Source organism: Sceloporus undulatus, chromosome 8 (genome assembly GCF_019175285.1).
Source record: "Sceloporus undulatus isolate JIND9_A2432 ecotype Alabama chromosome 8, SceUnd_v1.1, whole genome shotgun sequence".
Taxonomy (NCBI): Eukaryota; Metazoa; Chordata; class Lepidosauria; order Squamata; family Phrynosomatidae; genus Sceloporus; species Sceloporus undulatus.
The window spans coordinates 22,075,765-22,094,942 of record NC_056529.1 but is presented as its reverse complement, the minus strand read 5'-3'; the positions used below and the strand labels follow the sequence as shown (position 1 = coordinate 22,094,942).

Below are 19,178 nucleotides of genomic sequence, written 5' to 3'. Positions count from 1 at the left end.
CTTCCACTTGTTGTGTGCCTTCGAGTCATTTCTGACTTTAACCACCCTGTCACAAGGTTGTCTTGGCAGGATTTGTCCAGAGGGAGTGTGCCTTTGCCTTCCTCTGAGGCTGAGAGAGTGTGACTTTGCCCATGGTCACCCAGTGGGTTTCTATGGCTTAGCTAGGATTTGAACTCTGGTCTCCAGAGTCATAGTCCTACGCTCAAACCACTGTGCCACGCTGGCTCTCATCAGCTTCCACTACCAAATCTCCAATCAGTTATGAATTAGGGAAGAAACTGATGAAATTACCTTTGGAGAATATAGGGAGCAACAGCAGAGCTTGGAAATGTTAGTTTTGGAAGACTACAACCCACAGCTTGGAGATGTCATTTTTTTAGATTGCATCTGTCTGTATTCCATTGGCCATGCTGGCCAGGGGATACTTGCAGATGCTGTCCAAAAAATAACTTGTCCCCAATTGCAGCCTATTACTCCACCTTTGCGGTTCCCTGCTCCAGGAGACCCAACATACAGGAATGGCTCACTTTCCATTTAAATGCTTACAAAATAAATGAGGTATTTTATTACATGTTGTACCGTACACATAAAAGAGCATCCTTAATTTGCAGAGGGCAAGGCAGGTGGGTGGAACCTCCCTCTCAAATCTTAACCAAACTGTAAATGTCTAACCAGGTTTTAAAAAGCACATCCGTCTGCCAGGAGAAAGGCAGATAAAGAGGGGACACCCAAAAGGGAAAAGAGGGGGGGGGGGGGAGAAAAGGCACACCCTCAAAAAATTAAATAGAATTGGCAAGCAAAGGCATGACTTCTTTGGATATCTCAAGAGGACAAGCCTTGGCAGAGCTTCGTTTGCAGGGCACAGAAAAGTTGCTTTGGGGGGCACTACAAACCCCAGACTCCCCCAACTAGTTATGAACACAGATGTGGGGAATCTGGCTAGGGGAATTATGGCAGCTATAGTATGCTCTGGCTAGTCCATCTGGGAAGGAAGAAGAAATAAGCCAGACACATTTAGGGTAAGGTTTGCTTTCTTGGGTTCTTTTCTACATCACACAATTCAAGCACTTCGGTCCCAATAACTGCTGAGGCTGCATCCTACCAAATGCTGAGAGTTGTAATCTGGGGGAGGCACTTGCAGAGAATTCCTAGCATCCTTTCCCAAACTATAAATCCTAAACTTCTATCGGATGAAGCCATGGCTGTTAAAGTAGAGTCAAAGTGCTAGAACTGTGTCGTGTGAAAGATATTTCGTCCCCATAGTGGCTGGTTCTGTTCCCTTGTCTAAAATGCTGTGGGGTCTTCTCCTTACCTTGCTCCCCTTTTTTCTTGCTTGCTTGAAATCCAAAGAGAGTGGGCATTGGGGTGGGCACGAGGGAGGGCGAATTTGCTTTTTCTCTAAGTAAATGCAGCCTGTGAGTGGATCCAGCAATGGATCCGTAGGTAATAAATACAGAGTGTCTACAGTATGTATATATGTACACCGACATACACGCAGATGCAGGCAGGAGGCATTCGTAGAAGGCAAAAGGGTGTGGGAAACGGGGATGCTGGATGTCGTAGTAGTAAGCCGAGAGATTGGTGATCCACTGTGAGGAGTCCAGGCAAGGCTAGCAGGGCTTCCTCTGCCCCCCAAAGATAATGTGGAGACTCCCATCTCTGGTGCCTTGGAGGCAGAAGGAAAACCATCTGCAAAAGGCCAGGTGTGGATAGGGAGATGTGTTGCTCCAGATCTGGCACCGGGGTCTAGCTGGAAGGGATGTAGAGGGATTGCGTCTTGCGGCTCCTCCGGCACGGTGTGGTGTTCAAGATGTCCACGCTCTTCCGGCTGGAGCTGACCACGTCCGTGACAAACCCGGAGCAGTCGGAGCAAACGTCCTTGAGCACTGAACCATGGGCGTAAATGTAGGGGAACTCTTCCTCCACGCTCCGCCAGCGAGTGCCCTGCAAGGAGCTGAAAGGCAACCGGTGAAGATATAGGGGGTACATCCTAGGCAAGGAGGGAGGCAAGACTCTCCTTTTCTGGAGTACAATTCTCCCCCAAACCTCCCACCCACCCGCAGCCAGCAGGAGGGAGGGGATGATGGAACAGAGCACCCCTTACTGGAAAGTCTCTTTTTTCCGAAATGGGGGTGCCTTGGGTCCTAAAGAGCCCGGCAGGGTCTCAAAACCCAGGGCGTAGACAGGGATATGGGCAAGTTTCTTCGAAGGCATCTTGATCTGAAAATACAGAAGAAAAGAATATGTACTGAGATCTTGCAGCACCTTTGGGACTAACTGAAAGATTTTGGCAGCATGAGCTTTCATAGACGTAAGGAAAACAGTGGTTTTCTACACAGGAAATCTGTTTTCTGTGCAGAAAACAGGTTTCTTTTTGAACAAACAAAATAAATGTGTTTTTCTCTACAGAGTAATTCCTGTGTAATACTTTGGGACTACTAATATCAGGAGAAAAATGCACAAAATTTTTGCCAGTCTGTTATTCTTCCTGATGGTGGTTTCCCAACTGCTGGGAAATGTACTTTTTGACCTGGAAATGAATCATTATGAATATTCGTTCAACCTCCTAGTCTTGTTCAACTGCAAGCCCCAGCGTTCCTCACTCTTGGCTATGTAGGCTGCTGGTACTTGCAGGTCAACACCATGTATAGGGTTGCATCATTCCCACTCCTGGTGTAGACCTCTGGAAAGGAAAGGTGTCCCATAGGAAAAGGGTGAAGCTGCTGATTTAATTGTGGGCTGGCATGGCTTCTTTATGCCCTTTTGGGGAGCATATTTGTGGCAGGCAAGAAAGAAGAGGGATGCCTCTTACCTTCAGACTGCAGGAGGCACAGACAGACCTAAAAGGAAAAGAAGCAAAGAGGATTTGGGAGGGAAAGATGGAGTCACCCCACTCCAACCGGCATCTGTCAATCCATACCATGCCATGCACAGCCCCCCAACTCACCTCTTGCAGAAGAGGCAAGTGGGAGGCCAGGAGAACAGAGCAAACTTTGTCCGGCAGCAGCAACAGATCTAAGGAGGAAGGAAAAAAGAAACACCAGAGCATCAAAGACACCTCTTTCTCAACGGAAGACCTAAAAGCCATTGTTGTTAAGAGTTCCTGGGTTCTGGATACCCAGCTAATTTTCCTTCCTTTTAAATTCAGACATGGTGCAGTGGTTTGAGCATTGGACATGACTCTAGAGAACAGGATTAGAACTCTGGCTCAGCCACATAAACCCACTGGGTAGCCTTCAGCAAGTCACACTCTCTCAGGGGAAGGCAACGGGAAGCCTCTTCTGAACAAATCTTGCCCATAAAAACCCATGATAGGGTTGTGAATTCCAATGTCCGGTGTGTCTTACCATATATAAACTAGTAAAATAAGATTCCCAGGGTGGTTGCAATAAGTCAGAAATCACTTGAAGGCACACAACAGCAGCAACCATTTTCTGGTAGTGGCCAGAATAGTAAAAATTGCAAGGATACTGATTTGTGTAAATGTATTTTTAAAGGACTTCCTCCTTTAAAAATTAATAATAATATTGAATATAATAATGTTTGGGTTTTATGTAGTGGAGAAACATCCATCCACTTATGAACCTTTTGCATGGGAAAACAAACCACCAAGAACAATTTTAAAACACTCTGGGAGCTCTTCTCCTACCAAGATCTCATTTCCTCCCCTTTAACAACCTCTGGTCCTGGTGGAAGACTCACCTTCCCTTTCTTCAGGCTGCTGTAGAGCTCCTTGCTGTGCAAAAACTTCTCCATCTCGGCTTTCACTAGCACTCGCCGCACGTTGATCATCTCCTCCACGGTGAGCGCCAGGCTCTCAACTGGGTGGCTGAACTCTTGCTGCAGAGGAAAAAATTTAGATGGGGGCTTTTTTTTTGGGGGGGGGAAGCTGCCTTGTGCCAGGTTGGTAGGGTTGGGGGGATCCCCAGAGGTCATCCAACCCCCCACCAATACAGGGACTTATTTGGACGGTGAAAATAATCCTGGTAGAATCTGGGTTGAATCTTTGGTGTTCAGATGCATTTCGAATGCAAAAAAACCCTACTTAACCCAGGATAATCAATCTCGGGGTTTTTTCTGAGTTTTCCTAAATGATTTGCATCATCGGTTGTGTGAATAACTGATGATGCAAACAGACCCAGGTTAGACCCTGCATGCCTTGAATGCGTTTTGAGTACACCCGCATTTATCCATCTTTATTTGCAGTACTGACATGTGAGCAACTGAACTCGCAGAGATACGCAGAGATGCAGTTTCAAATAAAAAAAATAGTGCGGACAACAAAATGCATGAGTGAGATTATTCACATAGTTGTGCTAAAAAGCCAACAACGTCTGAATGACCCCTGAGACAACCTTCCCACCTGGCAGAAGCGGCATGCCAGGCTCTCAAACAGGGGCTGGGCAGCAGGTATGAAAATGAAAAGGGGAATGGCTTCTTGCCCAACCTCAGGAATTGATGGAGGGAGAAACAATCCTTGACCACCACGCGCCACAGCAGGCCAGGTCACTTACCAGCCACAGGTATTTCAAGCTGGCCTCTGGAGGAGGTCCTGAGCCGGCCTCTGATTTTTCATCCACAGTGCCAAGAGAGCCCTGTTTAGCCGGGAAAGGACTGGCACCATAAGGGACCTGGTGGTAGCTGGCTGGGACTGAACCTGGTGGGGAACAGGACATTGGCAGGGAACGGTCAGCACCATCTTGGGCACGCCATGCAAGGAAATGTCATTCACATGTGAGGAATTGTGTTGGAGGCACACAACAACAACAAAATGGTGGGGGATTGCACAACAAACTCACGTATCAAGCAGGAACAAAGCTACTTTCATATAAGTTGAGCCTCCCTTATCTGAAATGCTTGGGACCAGAAATGTTGCAAATTTTGGAAATACCTGTATTTGCACATATGTATGCAATGAGATATCTTGCAGATGGGACCCAAGTCTAAACGCAGAATTCATTTATGCTTCACATATACCTGATGCAACATACAGTAGTCTGAATGTAACTTTATAGACAAATACTTTTAATAATTTTGTGTATGGAACAAAGTTTGTGTATCTTGAACCATCAGAAAGCAATGGTGTCACACTCTCAGTGACCCATGAAAAAAGTTTTGGGTTTTGGAGTGTTTCGGATTTCCAAATTCCAGATAAGGGAGGCTTAACTTGTAATGTAACATTTCCCCCAGTGCTTCAAAAAGTTACTTTAAGAGAGAATTTTAGAATGGATCCTTGGTAACTGCTGGGATTTGGTTCCAATTGTTAGGGGTTAAAAATCCAGCACACTGAGAAATGCTTAGATGTGTGTGTGGCCATGAGCATCCAGCACCAGAAGGACAAGGCTGATTAGCCACAGCTGATGCTCATAGGCACAAGGTCACTCTGCTTGACTATGTGCAGCAAGGCCTGGATGATGAAACATGTGTCTGCATGGACAGGAGGACACTTTACGGTGCTGGACAGAAAGTGGTTGAGTTCGGGTTTGAGTAGGAGTTGGTATTCGTTTGATCTGTATAGTAGCATTGGGGATTTGTGGTTAGCACTCTGTAAATAAAGATAGCACTTTTGGGAGCCTGGCTTCTCTGGCCATTTATTCAGCTGGAGTTGGAGCAGCAGCGATTGCTGGAGAGTTCCCGAGATCCCTGCAATTCCTTCACTTCTGGAAGACATCCAGGGCCTGTCATCTTCACTCAGGACTGTGAACCACGTTTCTGCAAATTTGTCAACTACTCTGCTATATTCCAGACTTGGTTCATAAGCCCAGCAGTTTTTCTGCCAATACTTATTGGGCTCAGCAGTTATTGAGACCAGGACCTCCCATGGATACCAAAGTCCTTGCATACTCCAGTCTCATTAAATACAATTTAAGTAAAATAGTGTTATATATAAAAAGCAAACATATATATATATATATTTTCAAGCCACGGACAGTTGAATCCGTGGATAAAGAATCTGTGAATACAGAGGGCCAACTACATTTATTTATTTTCTTGCCATCAATCCCAAATATTCGTTTCAACCACTAGCCAGGCTGGTCAAAGGGATGGAGGTGGGTAAACAGGGAACTTTTCTCCAAAAAAGTAACTTTTCTGAGCTCTGCTATGATCTTATATATCTGAGGCGGGGAAAGCAGATGCCAGGAATAAAAACCTAGCACAGAGACTTTTCATTACTCAAACAGAAAAAAAGCAGCTTTATTCCACTCTTTAATTCTTTGGCAATTGACGCCCGTCTGTCAAGGGAGGACAAAATATTGGGAGAAGATACAAGCAAGGGAATGGGCCCTGGGGTCATGTCCACCAAAGTCTGGTTATGTTAAGAGGATTTTAAGATTTTAAGAGGAAAATGGGGGCTGTGGGAGGGAGGTAGACTTGCCCAGGTTCTCCATGCTGGTCCATGCAGGGGTCGGGGTACCTGAGCGGGGTCTCGGTTCAGACCCATTGTCTCCCAAGTACTCCAAATCAGGCTGACTGGTCCCACTTTCATTCTGAAACTGGGCCAGGTCCTGCTCTGAGAAGGAGCGGTCGCGCTTCAGAGGCATGTTTGACCTGGGTTCTTGCATGGCCTCTGAGCTGGGAGAGTCTTCCTCCTGCAGACAAAGAGAGAGAAATGGGGATTCAACACATCTTTAGAAATTCCAGGATTTAGCAAGCGTTTCCTTTCAGGGAGTCAGTCGATGCTGACTCCCCGTGTCAGTGGTGTGGGGAAACCATTCTGTGTTTAGACTTGGGCCCCATCTCCAAAATATCTCAGTATGTACATATAGGCCGGCATGGCATAGTGGTTTTAGTGCTGGACTACAGTACACAAAACAGCAACAGCTATTGATGACTCAAATATGGAAGGAATGTAAAAATACCAACATTAGAAGAATGGTTATTAAAGTTATTAGATATAGCAGAATTAGACAAATTGACATGTCTCATGAGAAATGAAATACATAAAGTAATGGGAACAGATAATAAAATACGTAAGTGATCAATGGGGTATATTGATAAGAATGGATATGAAGAATTATAAAATATGATAAGTGGATATATATATATATATGGATAATAAGCATTTGTCATTAGTTTTTTGTGGGTTTTTTGGTCTCTGTGGCCATGTTTTAGCAGAGTTTCTTCCTGACGTTTCGCCAACATTGGTGGCTGACATCTTCAGAGAATGCTTGCCTGGAAAGGACTTGGCTATATATATTGTGTGATCTGGAAAGGCAGGAGTGATTTGCATGTATATTTTTTGTTACTAATGGCAGTCCTCAGGATGTGAGGAAATATGTGCATATGTTTATATGTAAAATTTAAAAAAATTAATTAAAAACAACAACAGTAACTAATCACCTTGAATCCTGTGATGGAAGAAAGGCAGAATATAAATACTGGTTGAGTCTCCCTTATCTGAAATGCTTGGGACTAGAGGTGCTTAGTTTTGCTTTTTGGAATATTTCAGGTTTAGGAATTCTGGATAAAGGAGACTTAACCTGCTTATAAAGTCCTTGGGACACATCTTGCCCATGAGTCCAACTCTTCCCAAAAATCTCTTCCTACCCATCAAGGAATCCCCTTTCTCCTGAAAACCCAAAGGCCAGACCCTTCTTACTTCAGAGGTAAGCATCTCCTCCATCTCTGCTAATGTGGGAGCCTTCAGCAAGACCCGGGGCCTCTGGCGTTGGGTTGGGGTGCTGGAGTCTGAAACGGAGAGGTTGATGCAAGAGGTGGACTTGGCGTTACTTGTACAAGCCTTCACTAGGCAGGGGACGGAGCCGAATCCTGGAAGAACAAGAAGAGGAAGGCATTGGAGAAATTGGCTGGAGGAGCAGGACAACTCTACCTTTGCACCTTCTTTCTAACAAGGAATAGGGTGGGTTGGAAAATCTGACACGGAAGATTTCATCCCAGCATCCCAGAGCATGGTGTCATGGCAGCTGAAGGGGAATCATAGCACCATAATTCTGGAGTGTGAAAGGGCCCCAAGTCAATCTACAGCTCTCCTCTAGCAATCCCAACCAGAGCTTGGAAAATTCCTATTCAGGATGACAACTCCTGCTGTCTGGGGGATTCTGGGAGTTGTCTTCTAAATAAAGGAGGGGGAGGGATTTCCCCAAATTTGGTTGTGATATGAGTTGCTAACCTAAGGGAATGCCTTACTTGCGTCAACTATTTCTGAAACACCCTGCACTGTCCAGGGACCTGGGTTGGGATTTTGGAAACACTCCTCAAACCTTTCAATTTGACTCTTGAAATTTTACTGTTTCCTGACTCGGCCGCTCTTCAACCCCACTGGCTTCCCCCGTTGATCTCCCTGTGGCCATGCGGACTCACCTTTCTGATTCTGGTACCGCTCCTGAACAGGCCGAAGCTTCCGCTCCTGCTTGATCTCCTCCAAAATCTTCTCATGGAGTGTCTGCTGCTTCTGGGGCATCGGCCGGAGCCTCCGTTCTGAAGCCTGCAAGGGAGGAAGGAAGGAAAGACAGATAGGAGGGAAGGAGGGTTGAAAAGTCAGTCTATCACCGCCACAGAGACTACATAGCTCATCTAAAGAACTGCATCCTCCCATAGGAACCTGCCTGGGTTTTGAAGTGCTTATAGGATCCTCCTCCTCTCTGTCCTACAACCTCTGCAGGCACATTTAGTAAGGATATAAACAATTAGAAGCCAGCATGGTGTAGTGGTTTGAGTGTTGGACTACGACTCTGGAGACCAGGGTTTGATTCCCAGCTTGGCCATGGAAACCCACTGGGCAAGCCATGCTCTCTCAGTTTCAGGAGAAGGCAACGTCAAACCTCCTCTGAACAAATCTTGCCAAGAAAACCGCATCATAGGGTTGTCTTAAGTCGGAAGTGACTTCAAGGCACACAACAACAACAATAACAACAACAGTTACAATAATGCCTAATAAGGCAGTAGGAAAAGAGGAAGACAACATTCAAGGTGGAGGAACTCTATCAAGTTAGCCACAGCCTTGGATCTACAAGACCTGAACAGAGCTGCTGATAACAGGGTGACCTGAAGGTCCCTCGTTCATGGGGTCACTGTAAGTCAAAGTCAACTTGCTGGGAGTTAACAAGTGTGACACCACTATGCAAAGGGATTGTGTAGCACTTGTGAGACTGAGTGAAAAGTGTACATATTTCAGACGAACACAGCTATGTCTCTGAATTCTACCTCTGTGGAAAGCACCAAATTCAGCTGGACAGAGTGGAAACCCGTCAGCCTTGCCAAGAAGACATCAAGACACTTGCCCAGGTACATTCATTTTAAACCAGGGAAAGCCCCAGGTGCTACAAGATCTCTTGCAAACTGATATACCAATAAAGAGGAGCTACCTTCCTGGGATGTCTACTGGGAGGGCAGAAAGTCAGGGATGACCCTTACCTGTCTCAGGGGTGGCCGGGATCTTATGAAATCAAGGATGAGCTCATGAGCATTCTTCTTCACCTTGGGAGGAATGTCACCATCCACCTGGTAGATAACATACATAAACAGAAAAGGAAAGGTTATAAGCACTCATTTATTTTTTGATTGACTCTCTGCCCCTTTGCCATTGTCCCCTTCCAAGTCCATTTATTGAGGGGAAAGATTATTTAGAACAACAGTTGGCTTTGTAAGTCCTGCTATTATCAAATGGTACCCACTTCCTAAGCATCCCACTATGCTCCTAAACCTCCCCAACCCTCCCTTTAAAAAAAAAAGGCATGATTTTTGGGCAATCTCCCCCCATAAAAAACCATTCAGTGAGCTACCCCCAAATGCATGGAAAACACACAAAAATACCCCCATACCTCTACAAATACCTCAGAACCCAAACCTACCTTCCAAAAATCTCAATTCTTCTCTACAGTCCCTTACAAAATGGTGTTTTTTGAGAGCAGCACGATCCCAATCCCAAGATGGTGGGGGACTGCACAGTGCCCCACTGGAACCTCCAACCCCTGTCAGCCACTGCTCCCATGGATGTTGGCACTCACCATGACCTTGCGGAGCTTATAGTTTCGTGCCCGGATGTCCTGCATCAGCATTTCGAAGGGAGTCAGCTGGTATTCAGTGGGCAAGGGGTTGAACTGCTTCTCCTGCACCTTCTTCAGCTTGATCCCATTCCGGAGCTCCCTCATGAGCTGGACCCAGAGCCGAGCCTGCAACAGGCATCCTAGGGATTAGGGGTGTGTTGGATGATAGCCCCGTATACTCTGATTCAAATCCCCACTGAACCATGAAGTTCACTTTGAGCCAACTCCCTTTGCCCTGCCTGCTTTATAAGGCTGTTGTGATAAAGGACAGGATGGACCACCAAGTACAGTTCCACTTTAAGGCCCACTCCAGACCACCACATAGCTAGATTCAACCTTCAGGTCTTTCTTTAAGCCAGCCCTTCTCTAAATCTGTGCCCTCCAAGTATGGGTCAAACTACCATTCCCACCATTGCAAAGCCAACAAAGGTGGTGTGCAGTGATGGAGAGTTGTAGTTTCCTATACCCAGGTTGACCAAACTACAAAGGAAGACAAGGCAACACAAAATGTAAGTGACTGAAGAAAAATGTCAGATTCCCAAATAAAAGCTAAAAACCCTCAGAGAAATATACATTCATTTCATATGGTTTATTTACAGATTATATTATATAAATTGTATTGTATTATATATTCAACTGGGGATGTTTTTTGCAATTCCTTCCAGACCCCCTGAGCATAAGATTGAAATGTAGGGCATGGTCAAGAAAAAGAGGACCTCTGGTCACCCTGGGCATCACCCAACAGGACCAAGCTAAGCTATACCAGTTGGTCTGGGCATGACTTGGACTGAACTGACTTTGCTGCTTCAACCTTCTTGCAGATGAGCTATCTTGGGCTCTATGTCTTCCTGTATTTCCTTTCTGGGGGTCTGGTCTTGATGGAGACCAAACAGGACACTAGTCCTGTCCCAGTTATCCCTGTGACCCCATCCTGGTGGCATTCCCAAGTCTGTACCCAATCTGTGTTCCTCAGGTTGTCCAGGTCTGCCACCGACCGGTCCTGCAGTTCCTCATCTTCCTCCTTCAGCTTCGTCAGCATCTGCACCCACAACCACCAAGAGAAGAGGACACAGGTTAGCCTATTTGTGCGATTCGCACTAGTCTCTTCTTGGCCTCGTCTCCTTTCCTGCCCTCCTTTGAGCCACCTTTCCTGCCTAACAGATTTCAACCACCTTGGATTTGTCCCAACCCTACATTCCAGATGCTACAACATTTCTGGTCTCTAAAGCTTCCTGAAGAAGTTGAAATTTATTTATTTTTAATTAACTTACATTCAGCCTCCCTCATTCGCAGAGGTTTGTCGGTGCTCCTCTTTCAGTTAAGGCACCTCACACAAAAATCCTGATTTCCACCACAATAGTATCATTTATCCGCAAAGGGAGAGTCCTCTTCCAGTCATGGAGAGACTCAATATGGAATGGTTTCAAGCAGATTTTTGTGAGCATGGAAATATGAAAGAGAGCCAACATGGTATACTGTAATTGAGAACTTAAAATGTGGATTGTTTTAATATGTGTACATTTTATTTGTCCTTTTAAACTGGTGTGTGTTTTAACTAAGGTCTTTTTAACTTATGTTGTTTGTCCATAAGAAAATGATGATGATGATGATGATGATGATGATGATGATGATGATGTGACCAGAGTTCAGTCTTTACTCAGTCACGGAAACCAGCAGGGTGACTTTGGGAAAGTCACACACTCTCAGCTTCAGAGGAAGGAAAATTCAAACCTCCACTGAAGAAATCTTAATAGCCAGCATGGTTTAGCGGTCTAAGTATTGGACTAGAAATCTATAAGAAACAGGATTCAAATCCCCGCTCAGATGTGGAAACCTACTGGGATGACCTTGGGCAACTCACACTCTCTCAGCTTCAAAGTCATGATAAATCTGGTCAAGAGAACCCTGGAAGAGGTGGTCATAAGTTGGAACTACCTTGAAGGCACATACCACACAAACACACACATGGGAACAGAAACAAAGGCTCCCTACTCAGTTTCCTGGCTGGGCTCTGTTTTTGTAGAGAAAACAAGACTTTCCCCTGGATAAACATTTGCTTAGACAGAAAGATCCTAATATAAGTCCAGCAAGGTCCTTCCCAAGTGACAAAGGCTAAGCTCAAGGGGACACCATATGTGCCAAAGGTCCGGGTAGGTGGCATCAGCCTGGCTGCTTTTCTTTATTCCTCCCACGCCAGGCAGGTGCTCCTTGGTAAAGCATGGCCCTGAGGAGGACCTTTGGAAGGGGAAGGAAGATAAAATCCTGCCCTGCACATTCCCAGAAACTAAAACCACCTGCAGATTTTGTGAGGTCAGCCCAGTATTGACACAATAGGGATGGGCTGCAACTGAACATCCGCTAAATTGCACATGAGAAACCAGGATCTATTTGCAAATTGGAGCAGGTACCCAGGACGTGGGATGTTGCCCATTCAGTAGTGCCCTCATCCCCTCCTTTTCCCTGAAATGAATTCCTTCTGCAGAAGGCGTGCTTGCTTTCCTCAAATGAGCGCCATCCCAAGTGGCAAAATACCACTCCTCCTAGAAGCAAGAAGCTTGAGTGACTCAGAAGTTATTCAGACAGTGCTTCTTTTAGTGCAGCAATACAAATAATCTCACTCACGCATTCCAGGTTTATTGTTCACACTATGGAACTGCATCTATGCACATATCTGTGAGTTCGGTTGCTCACATGTGCCAGAACTTGAATAAACATGGAGTTGATAATGTGGATGTATTTGAAGCATGTTCAAAGCATGCAAAGTTTAATCCCAGTTTATCTCAGGTCTATTCACATTGGTAATTGATATAGACAAAAATGTGAATCTTTATGAAAATTCAGAAAAATACCCAAGATCGATTATCCCGGGTTAAATGGCTTTTTTGGCAGCTTCCCCCAAAAGCTTAATTGGATGCATTCAAAACACATGTGATCAACACAGATTCAACCCACATTCTACCAGGATTATTTTTACTGTATGACTAACCACCCCTCAGACTACACTGAAGGCATTCTCCATCTGCACTGGATAGCATGTCCCATAATCCCCGATGATGATGATGATGATGATGACAAAGAAGATAGTTAATAAAAGCAACAGAAGCAATAATGATGATGGCGGAGGAGGACCACACTGGCACATTAACCAAGCATGCATTCCTCTGAGGACCAAGCCCATGCTAAAGGAATGTCACAGGTGCACAACTGGACACTACAAGTATCCTGGCATGCTCCCCCCCGGACCCTCTTCATCCCATGCTCAGAAGCCACTCACCTCCTTGGTCTCCTGGATCTTGGCCAGGAAGGCCTTCAGCTCCACTGTCTCAAGGAACAGAGCTCGGCAGACTGCCTGGTAATGGGACTCAGCTTCCTGGGGCTGGGTGAGCCGTGATGCACAGAGGCGCATGGCCTGGCTGAAAGTGCGCACAGCCCGCAGGGTCCCTTCTGCCACAGCTTCTTCCTCCTCCTCGTCCTGCCCTCCATAGCCTTCATCTGCTGTGCCGCAGCCGCTGTCCTCTGAGTCACTGTTAGCCATCAAGTCAATGAGGTGCTCCAGTTCAGGGCTGAGTTCCCTCTCTTCATTTTCATCCAGGCCCCAATCCAAGGCTCTGTAGATTGCAAAGCCCAGTGACTGCACCATCTGCAAGGAGAACAAGTCATTGGTTCGGCGTTTAGGCAAAGAATGTGAGGGAATCACATCCAAACAGGCCACTATCAAACCCAGCATGTTCCTCCCAGCACAGCCCTGCCAGCAACCCCAGCAGGTGGACCAAAGGGCAACTACCTACACCAGGGGTGGGCAACTGAACAGGGGCCAGAGGGCCACTTTTCCAGTCTGTACCTTGGAACAGCTCAGCATGGCCATCATTTTGCCATATTTCTGCATAACTTTTTGATTTATTTTGTGTTTTGGGGAGCTTTGAAGGGGCTCAAGGGAAGCAAGCCATTGTGTTTGGGGCACATTTTGGGTCGGCAAAAATTGTCCTTAAAATTATTTAGTCTGGAGGCTTTCAGGAGCTGCCCTTGAGGTCCCAAGGGCTGCCTACAGCCTCTGAGTCACAGTTTGCCAACCTTTATAGTGTTTCTGTCTTACATTCTGGAGGAACAAACCCACCAAAAGGGACCTCTCGCCTTTGATACTGGAGGTGGTGACACATGGTCATCCTGACTAATAGCCACAGATGGAGCTCTTCTCCATGAATGTACGCAGTCCACCCCAAGATGCAGCCATCACTACACCTTGTGGCATTGAGTTCCACGGCTGTGCCATTTTATGACTCCTGAATCCCCCACTATTCAGACTTCAGTGGATGTGACAGGTTCACCTTGGTTGCTGTTGTTATTGTTGTTGTGTGCCTTCAAGTTGTTTCCATCTTATGGTGACCCTAAGGCAGGGGTTCCCAACCTTTTTGACTCGCGGAGCCCTTATTTCTATGGCAGAGCCCCTAAGAGACCCACTCTATGTCTTACAAGCTAATGGTATTTAGGGGTATATATAGGAATATATTTTTATTCTTTAATTTCATTCAGTTTTTATTTCTTTCATTTTCTTGGAGCTGCTGCGGAGCACCTGGGAAGTGCACATGAAGCCCTAAGGATTCCTCAGCGCACAGATTGGGAATCCCTGCCCTAAAAGAGGGGTGTGTGTGTGTGCAAGTTTCTTCAGAGGGGTTTGCCATTGCCATCCTCTGAGGCTGAGAAAGTGTGACTTCACCCAGTGGGTTCACCTTAGGGTCGCCATAAGTTGGATGTGACTGGAAGACAGACAACAAATAAGGATATGGACGGGCCTTGTGTGTCTCTCTCCATGGCCTCCTTCCCAAATGAGTCTGAATGTTCTCTGTCCCACCACATCTCCATTATGAAGAAATTGTGGGGAACGTGAACCACCCAAGGGAATATTTGGAAACGCCAGCCAACAGCCTCCAGGCAAAAAACAGACACTGTAGTGTTTGCTTCCCATTCTTCCTCCTGTGGGAAAGTGGGTGCTTTAAAGGCTGGTGGTAGACTGAAGAATGAGAAGCCAGATGCACTCTGCAGAGGGAACAGAAAGCCTCTCTCTTGACAAACTGGGATGGAGGCAGAGATGCTGGGATGCACTGTTAAGTAGGGACCCCAGGTCCCTAACCAACAGGGATGTCCTGATTAATGGGGTGCCAACGGTGGGATCCTTAGGTTAGAATAATCATGTCCTCCTGTAGTTTGTGACACAGTGGAAACTTTAGGAGAGCGGATTACTGTAAACTTAGGGAAATACTGGGGGTCATCCTCTGGTCAGGAATATTAAAAGAGAAGGGAGTTCAGGATGGATGGGAGTTTCTCAAAAGAGAGATACTGGAGGGACAATTTCAATCTGTTCCAACAAGGAGGAAAAATGGGAGGTGTTTTAAGCAAACAGGATGGATGGCTAAGGAACTTTCCACTGAGCTAACTTTTAAAGGGACATGTATAAGAAATAGAAAAGGGGGAAATCACCAAAAAGGAATTCAAACAAATAGCTAGCATGTCTAGAAGGATAGTCAGAAAAGCTAAAGCACAGAATGAACTCAGCCTTGGTAGAGAAGTTAAGGGATTCTGATTGTGTTGCTTTTATTGTTCTTTATCCTCTTTGTCATTTTTGGCCAGCTGCTTTACACTCATTCTGACACTTGTCTTGATGCCAAACCAGTCTAGTCTCCCCAACAACCATTTTGTGACTTCTGCTATGTTATACCATTAAATCTGGGATGTTCAGCAAATGCATTTTCCTCCATTAACAAGGGGTTTAAGTATTTGTGAATTATTAATAGCTCTCCCATCAACTTCTGTGATTAGCTGCCAAGGCGACAGACACCCAGGAGAGGCTGCTGAGAGAGGCAGGTGTGCATTGATCCATCAGGACTGAGACTCCTGATTCAAATCAAGCAGAACATCTATGGGGTAAATCAGTTTATGTCTATGTCTGAGTCAGTTTATTCTACTCTTGAACAGCTCTTACCATTAGGAAGTTCTTCCTAAGGTTTAGGTGGAATTACCTATAGTTCCTATAGGTGAAAGCCATTGCTCTATGTCCAAGTCTCTGGAGCAGCAGAAAACAGACTTGCTCCAGTCACAACATGACATCCCTTCAAATATTTAAACATGGCTACCATTTCACCTCTTAACCTTCTCTTCTCCAGGCCAAACGTATCCAGCTTGTTAAACTGCTCCTCATAGGGCTTTATGGTTTCTGGACCATTCACCAATTTAGCTGCCCTCCTCTGGACACATTTCCTGCTGGTCCACATCCTTCTTAAATTGTGGTGCTCAGATAAGGACACAGTATTCCAGGTGAGCCCTGACCAAAGCAGAATTTGCTTCCATTGGTCTAGACCAGGGGTAGGCAATCTTTTTGAGCCGGGGGCCAGGTTGCTGTCCCTCAGACAACTGGGGGGGCGAAGCCAAAAAATAAATAATTAAATAATTTTTTAAAAATTTAAATAAATTAACTGGGACAAATGTAGGACAACATTTTCAAATGGTGGACACTTTTTTTTAAAAAAGTGGAGGACACGCAAAAAAAATTGCTGATTTTTTAAAAAATGTTAATATAAATGCATGTTTCTGAGGCATCTATAGACAATTGCCCCCCTTGCCCCTGCGCGCGAGAGGCCAAAGGCCCCGGCGGCAATCGGCGGCAGGACCAGGCTGGGGCCGGTCCCAAGGCCTCGCCGGGCCGCATCCGGCCCGCGGGCCACAGGTTGCCTACCCCTGGTCTAGATGCTATACTTAGAATCATAGAATCGTAGAGTTGGAAGGGACCACAAGGACCTTCCAGTCCAACCCCCTTCTGCCATGCAGGAACTCTCAATCAAAGCATCCCCGACAGATGGCCATCCAGCCTCCATTTAAAGGCCTCCAAGGAGGTCCGTTTAAAGATCTCTAAGGAAGGAGCTACTTCTATTGATTCAGCCTAGAATCACATTGGCTTTCTTAGCTGTCACATCACACTGCTGACTGATGTTCAACTTATGGTCTACTGAGACTTTTAGACCCATTTCGCACGTTCTGCCATCAAGCCAGGTGTCCCCCATCCTATACATTTCATTTTTACTGCCCAAGTGATGTATTCTACATTTGTCCATGTTGAAATCTATTTTGTAAGTTTTGGTCTGGCTTTCTAATCTGTGACTTCTTCAGAGTACCTCTGAAGGCTGGTTGCTGCTGAAGAAGTGCTGAATTAATGCAGGAATGAGCTATTGGCTTCACGCTTCCCCATAGATGCCCTGGCCTGGAAGAATCTATTTTGCTACTATATGAAAGTAATGCTGGACTGATTTTAGTATGATCCATCATTTGGAAAAGTCCCTTTTTGGACTAAATTCTGATGATTCTGGCAAAAATAGCGCAAAGAAGCTTTCCACAATCTCTGGATCCAGCAAGATGAGATGTTTTAGCAGACTAAGCTTTTCACATTGCGAAGCATCTTTCTTATGTTTTTTTTTAAAGTTTATTTTATCTATTTCTTGCCTTTCTGCCAGGGCTAAGATTCAAAGTGGTTTGTAATGTAATTTTAAAACTTCCAATAAAAACATGGCAATTATATGCACTGAAATTATGTGTACTGAAATACACATTCAGTTACATTAGCCATAAAGCACCAATTAGCACAAGTGAAGAACTCCACACAGTAAAATATTAAGAAATATTAAGAAGTCCAGCACATTCTTTTGAAAACCTCTGATCTGAACAGACATTTGGAACAGACTGAAGGCAAAAACCTATGCTGTTTGTTTCTGTTGATCTTGCACCTTGCTGGAGGAGATTTGACCTTTTTCATCCATCAGCTGGACGGAGGAAAAGACAGGTATGCTGCCCAGAGGATTTCTGGGAAGCTGGCGGAGGGATGAAAGAGGCCACAGGAGGGGCTGAGGAGACCCAACATTGTTCATGAGACCTTCAGAAACTCATCAGAAACTCACTTGCGCTTCTGCAGACGGCGTCAAAGTCAATGGGAGTTCTGCAAAGCAAAAGGCACAGTGTTAATATTCCTGTCTCTTGGAACTGGCTGAATTATTTTTATTATTACTACAGGTTGGGTATCTTTATCCAAAATGCCTGGGATCAGAAGTGTTTGGGATTTTGATTTCTTTTACAGAGTTTGGGATACAGTGGGCTCTCCTCATTCATTGCGGTTGACCACAGAAGTGCACTGGAGGACCTACGGATACCTAGAGAAGTGTTCTCTCTAGGTCCTCCAGCATGACTTTTAGTGGATGTTAACCATAAAGGAACTAGAGATTCCTAAAGAGAACATATTAATCAAATCCACAAATGCATTTGCTTATATGTGATAACAAGATATCTTGGAGATGGGACACAAGTCTAAACATGAACTTCATTGTTTCACATCCACCTTATTCACATGGCTTGAATTGTGTGTAATTTTACACACAATGTTTTTAATAACATTGGTTCCATTCGTTTTGCATCCTCCCGCTGCCCTCACACAAAACACTGGCTTTCATATTTGAAAGTCAAAATATTGCCCTGAATGTGGACTTTTGTTCTGGGATATCAACAGTCAAAGGACATGCTGCGCAAACCACCTTGTATACGACACATTTCCTTCCTGCTTTGATAGACCCAACATGCAAAGTTGCAGGTATGACAAAAACAAACATTAAACTCAAGGCCTCCTAGCAGCATTCAGATTCAAAAACTCCCTGCAAGAAGAAAGCTAGAAGCATCAAGGGAAAGAGGAGCGAACAATATCCTATCTTTCTTGTAGCAAAATCTTTCTTTAAAAGTGCTATGTCCTCCCCAGGCCCCCAAAATGACAAATCAATTCCAGGGCAAATTACAAGAAGTAATATATAACATCCTCACTGACACATCAGTAATCTTAATAGAAAATATCAGTAAAGTTATCAGCAAATTACATGGCTTAAGAAACACCAAGCTGATGCAGGAAGCAAATGTATCCCTTCAGATGTTGTTGAACTGCAACTCCCAGTTGCCATCGCCAGCATAGCCAGAAGCAAGGAATGATGGGACTTACAGTTCATGGACATTTGGAGGGTTGCATGATTCTCTCTTGTGGTTTGGAGAGATGCAAAATTAAGTGGTTGAAATTTGCAAAGGGAAGAAAAGGGCACAAACTAGATACATCTTTAAGTGGCCTCTGCAGGTTGCTTGCATCAGCTAAAATTC

General features: G+C 45.2%; 1 protein-coding gene across 4 annotated transcripts in view; it reads right to left on the bottom strand.

Annotated features, from left to right (window-relative positions):
- Positions 1–207: 207 nt before the first annotated feature.
- Positions 208–19,178, bottom strand: part of SPIRE2 (spire type actin nucleation factor 2) — a 32,132-nt gene continuing 13,161 nt past the window's right edge. For 3 of the 4 annotated variants that reach the window (XM_042438477.1, XM_042438478.1, XM_042438476.1), the window contains exons 3-16: positions 17,948–17,985; positions 13,282–13,647; positions 10,963–11,046; positions 9,969–10,133; positions 9,376–9,462; positions 8,323–8,446; positions 7,601–7,770; positions 6,377–6,590; positions 4,515–4,657; positions 3,703–3,840; positions 2,948–3,015; positions 2,813–2,840; positions 2,105–2,220; positions 208–1,954 (exon numbers count right to left, since the gene is read on the bottom strand). In XM_042438477.1, the coding sequence (XP_042294411.1) occupies positions 1,747–1,954; positions 2,105–2,220; positions 2,813–2,840; positions 2,948–3,015; positions 3,703–3,840; positions 4,515–4,657; positions 6,377–6,590; positions 7,601–7,770; positions 8,323–8,446; positions 9,376–9,462; positions 9,969–10,133; positions 10,963–11,046; positions 13,282–13,647; positions 17,948–17,985 (1,949 nt within the window). In that variant the 3' untranslated portion in view covers positions 208–1,746. The remainder of the gene's footprint in view (positions 1,955–2,104; positions 2,221–2,812; positions 2,841–2,947; positions 3,016–3,702; positions 3,841–4,514; positions 4,658–6,376; positions 6,591–7,600; positions 7,771–8,322; positions 8,447–9,375; positions 9,463–9,968; positions 10,134–10,962; positions 11,047–13,281; positions 13,648–17,947; positions 17,986–19,178) is intronic. The other variant, XM_042438479.1, reaches the window with a different exon arrangement.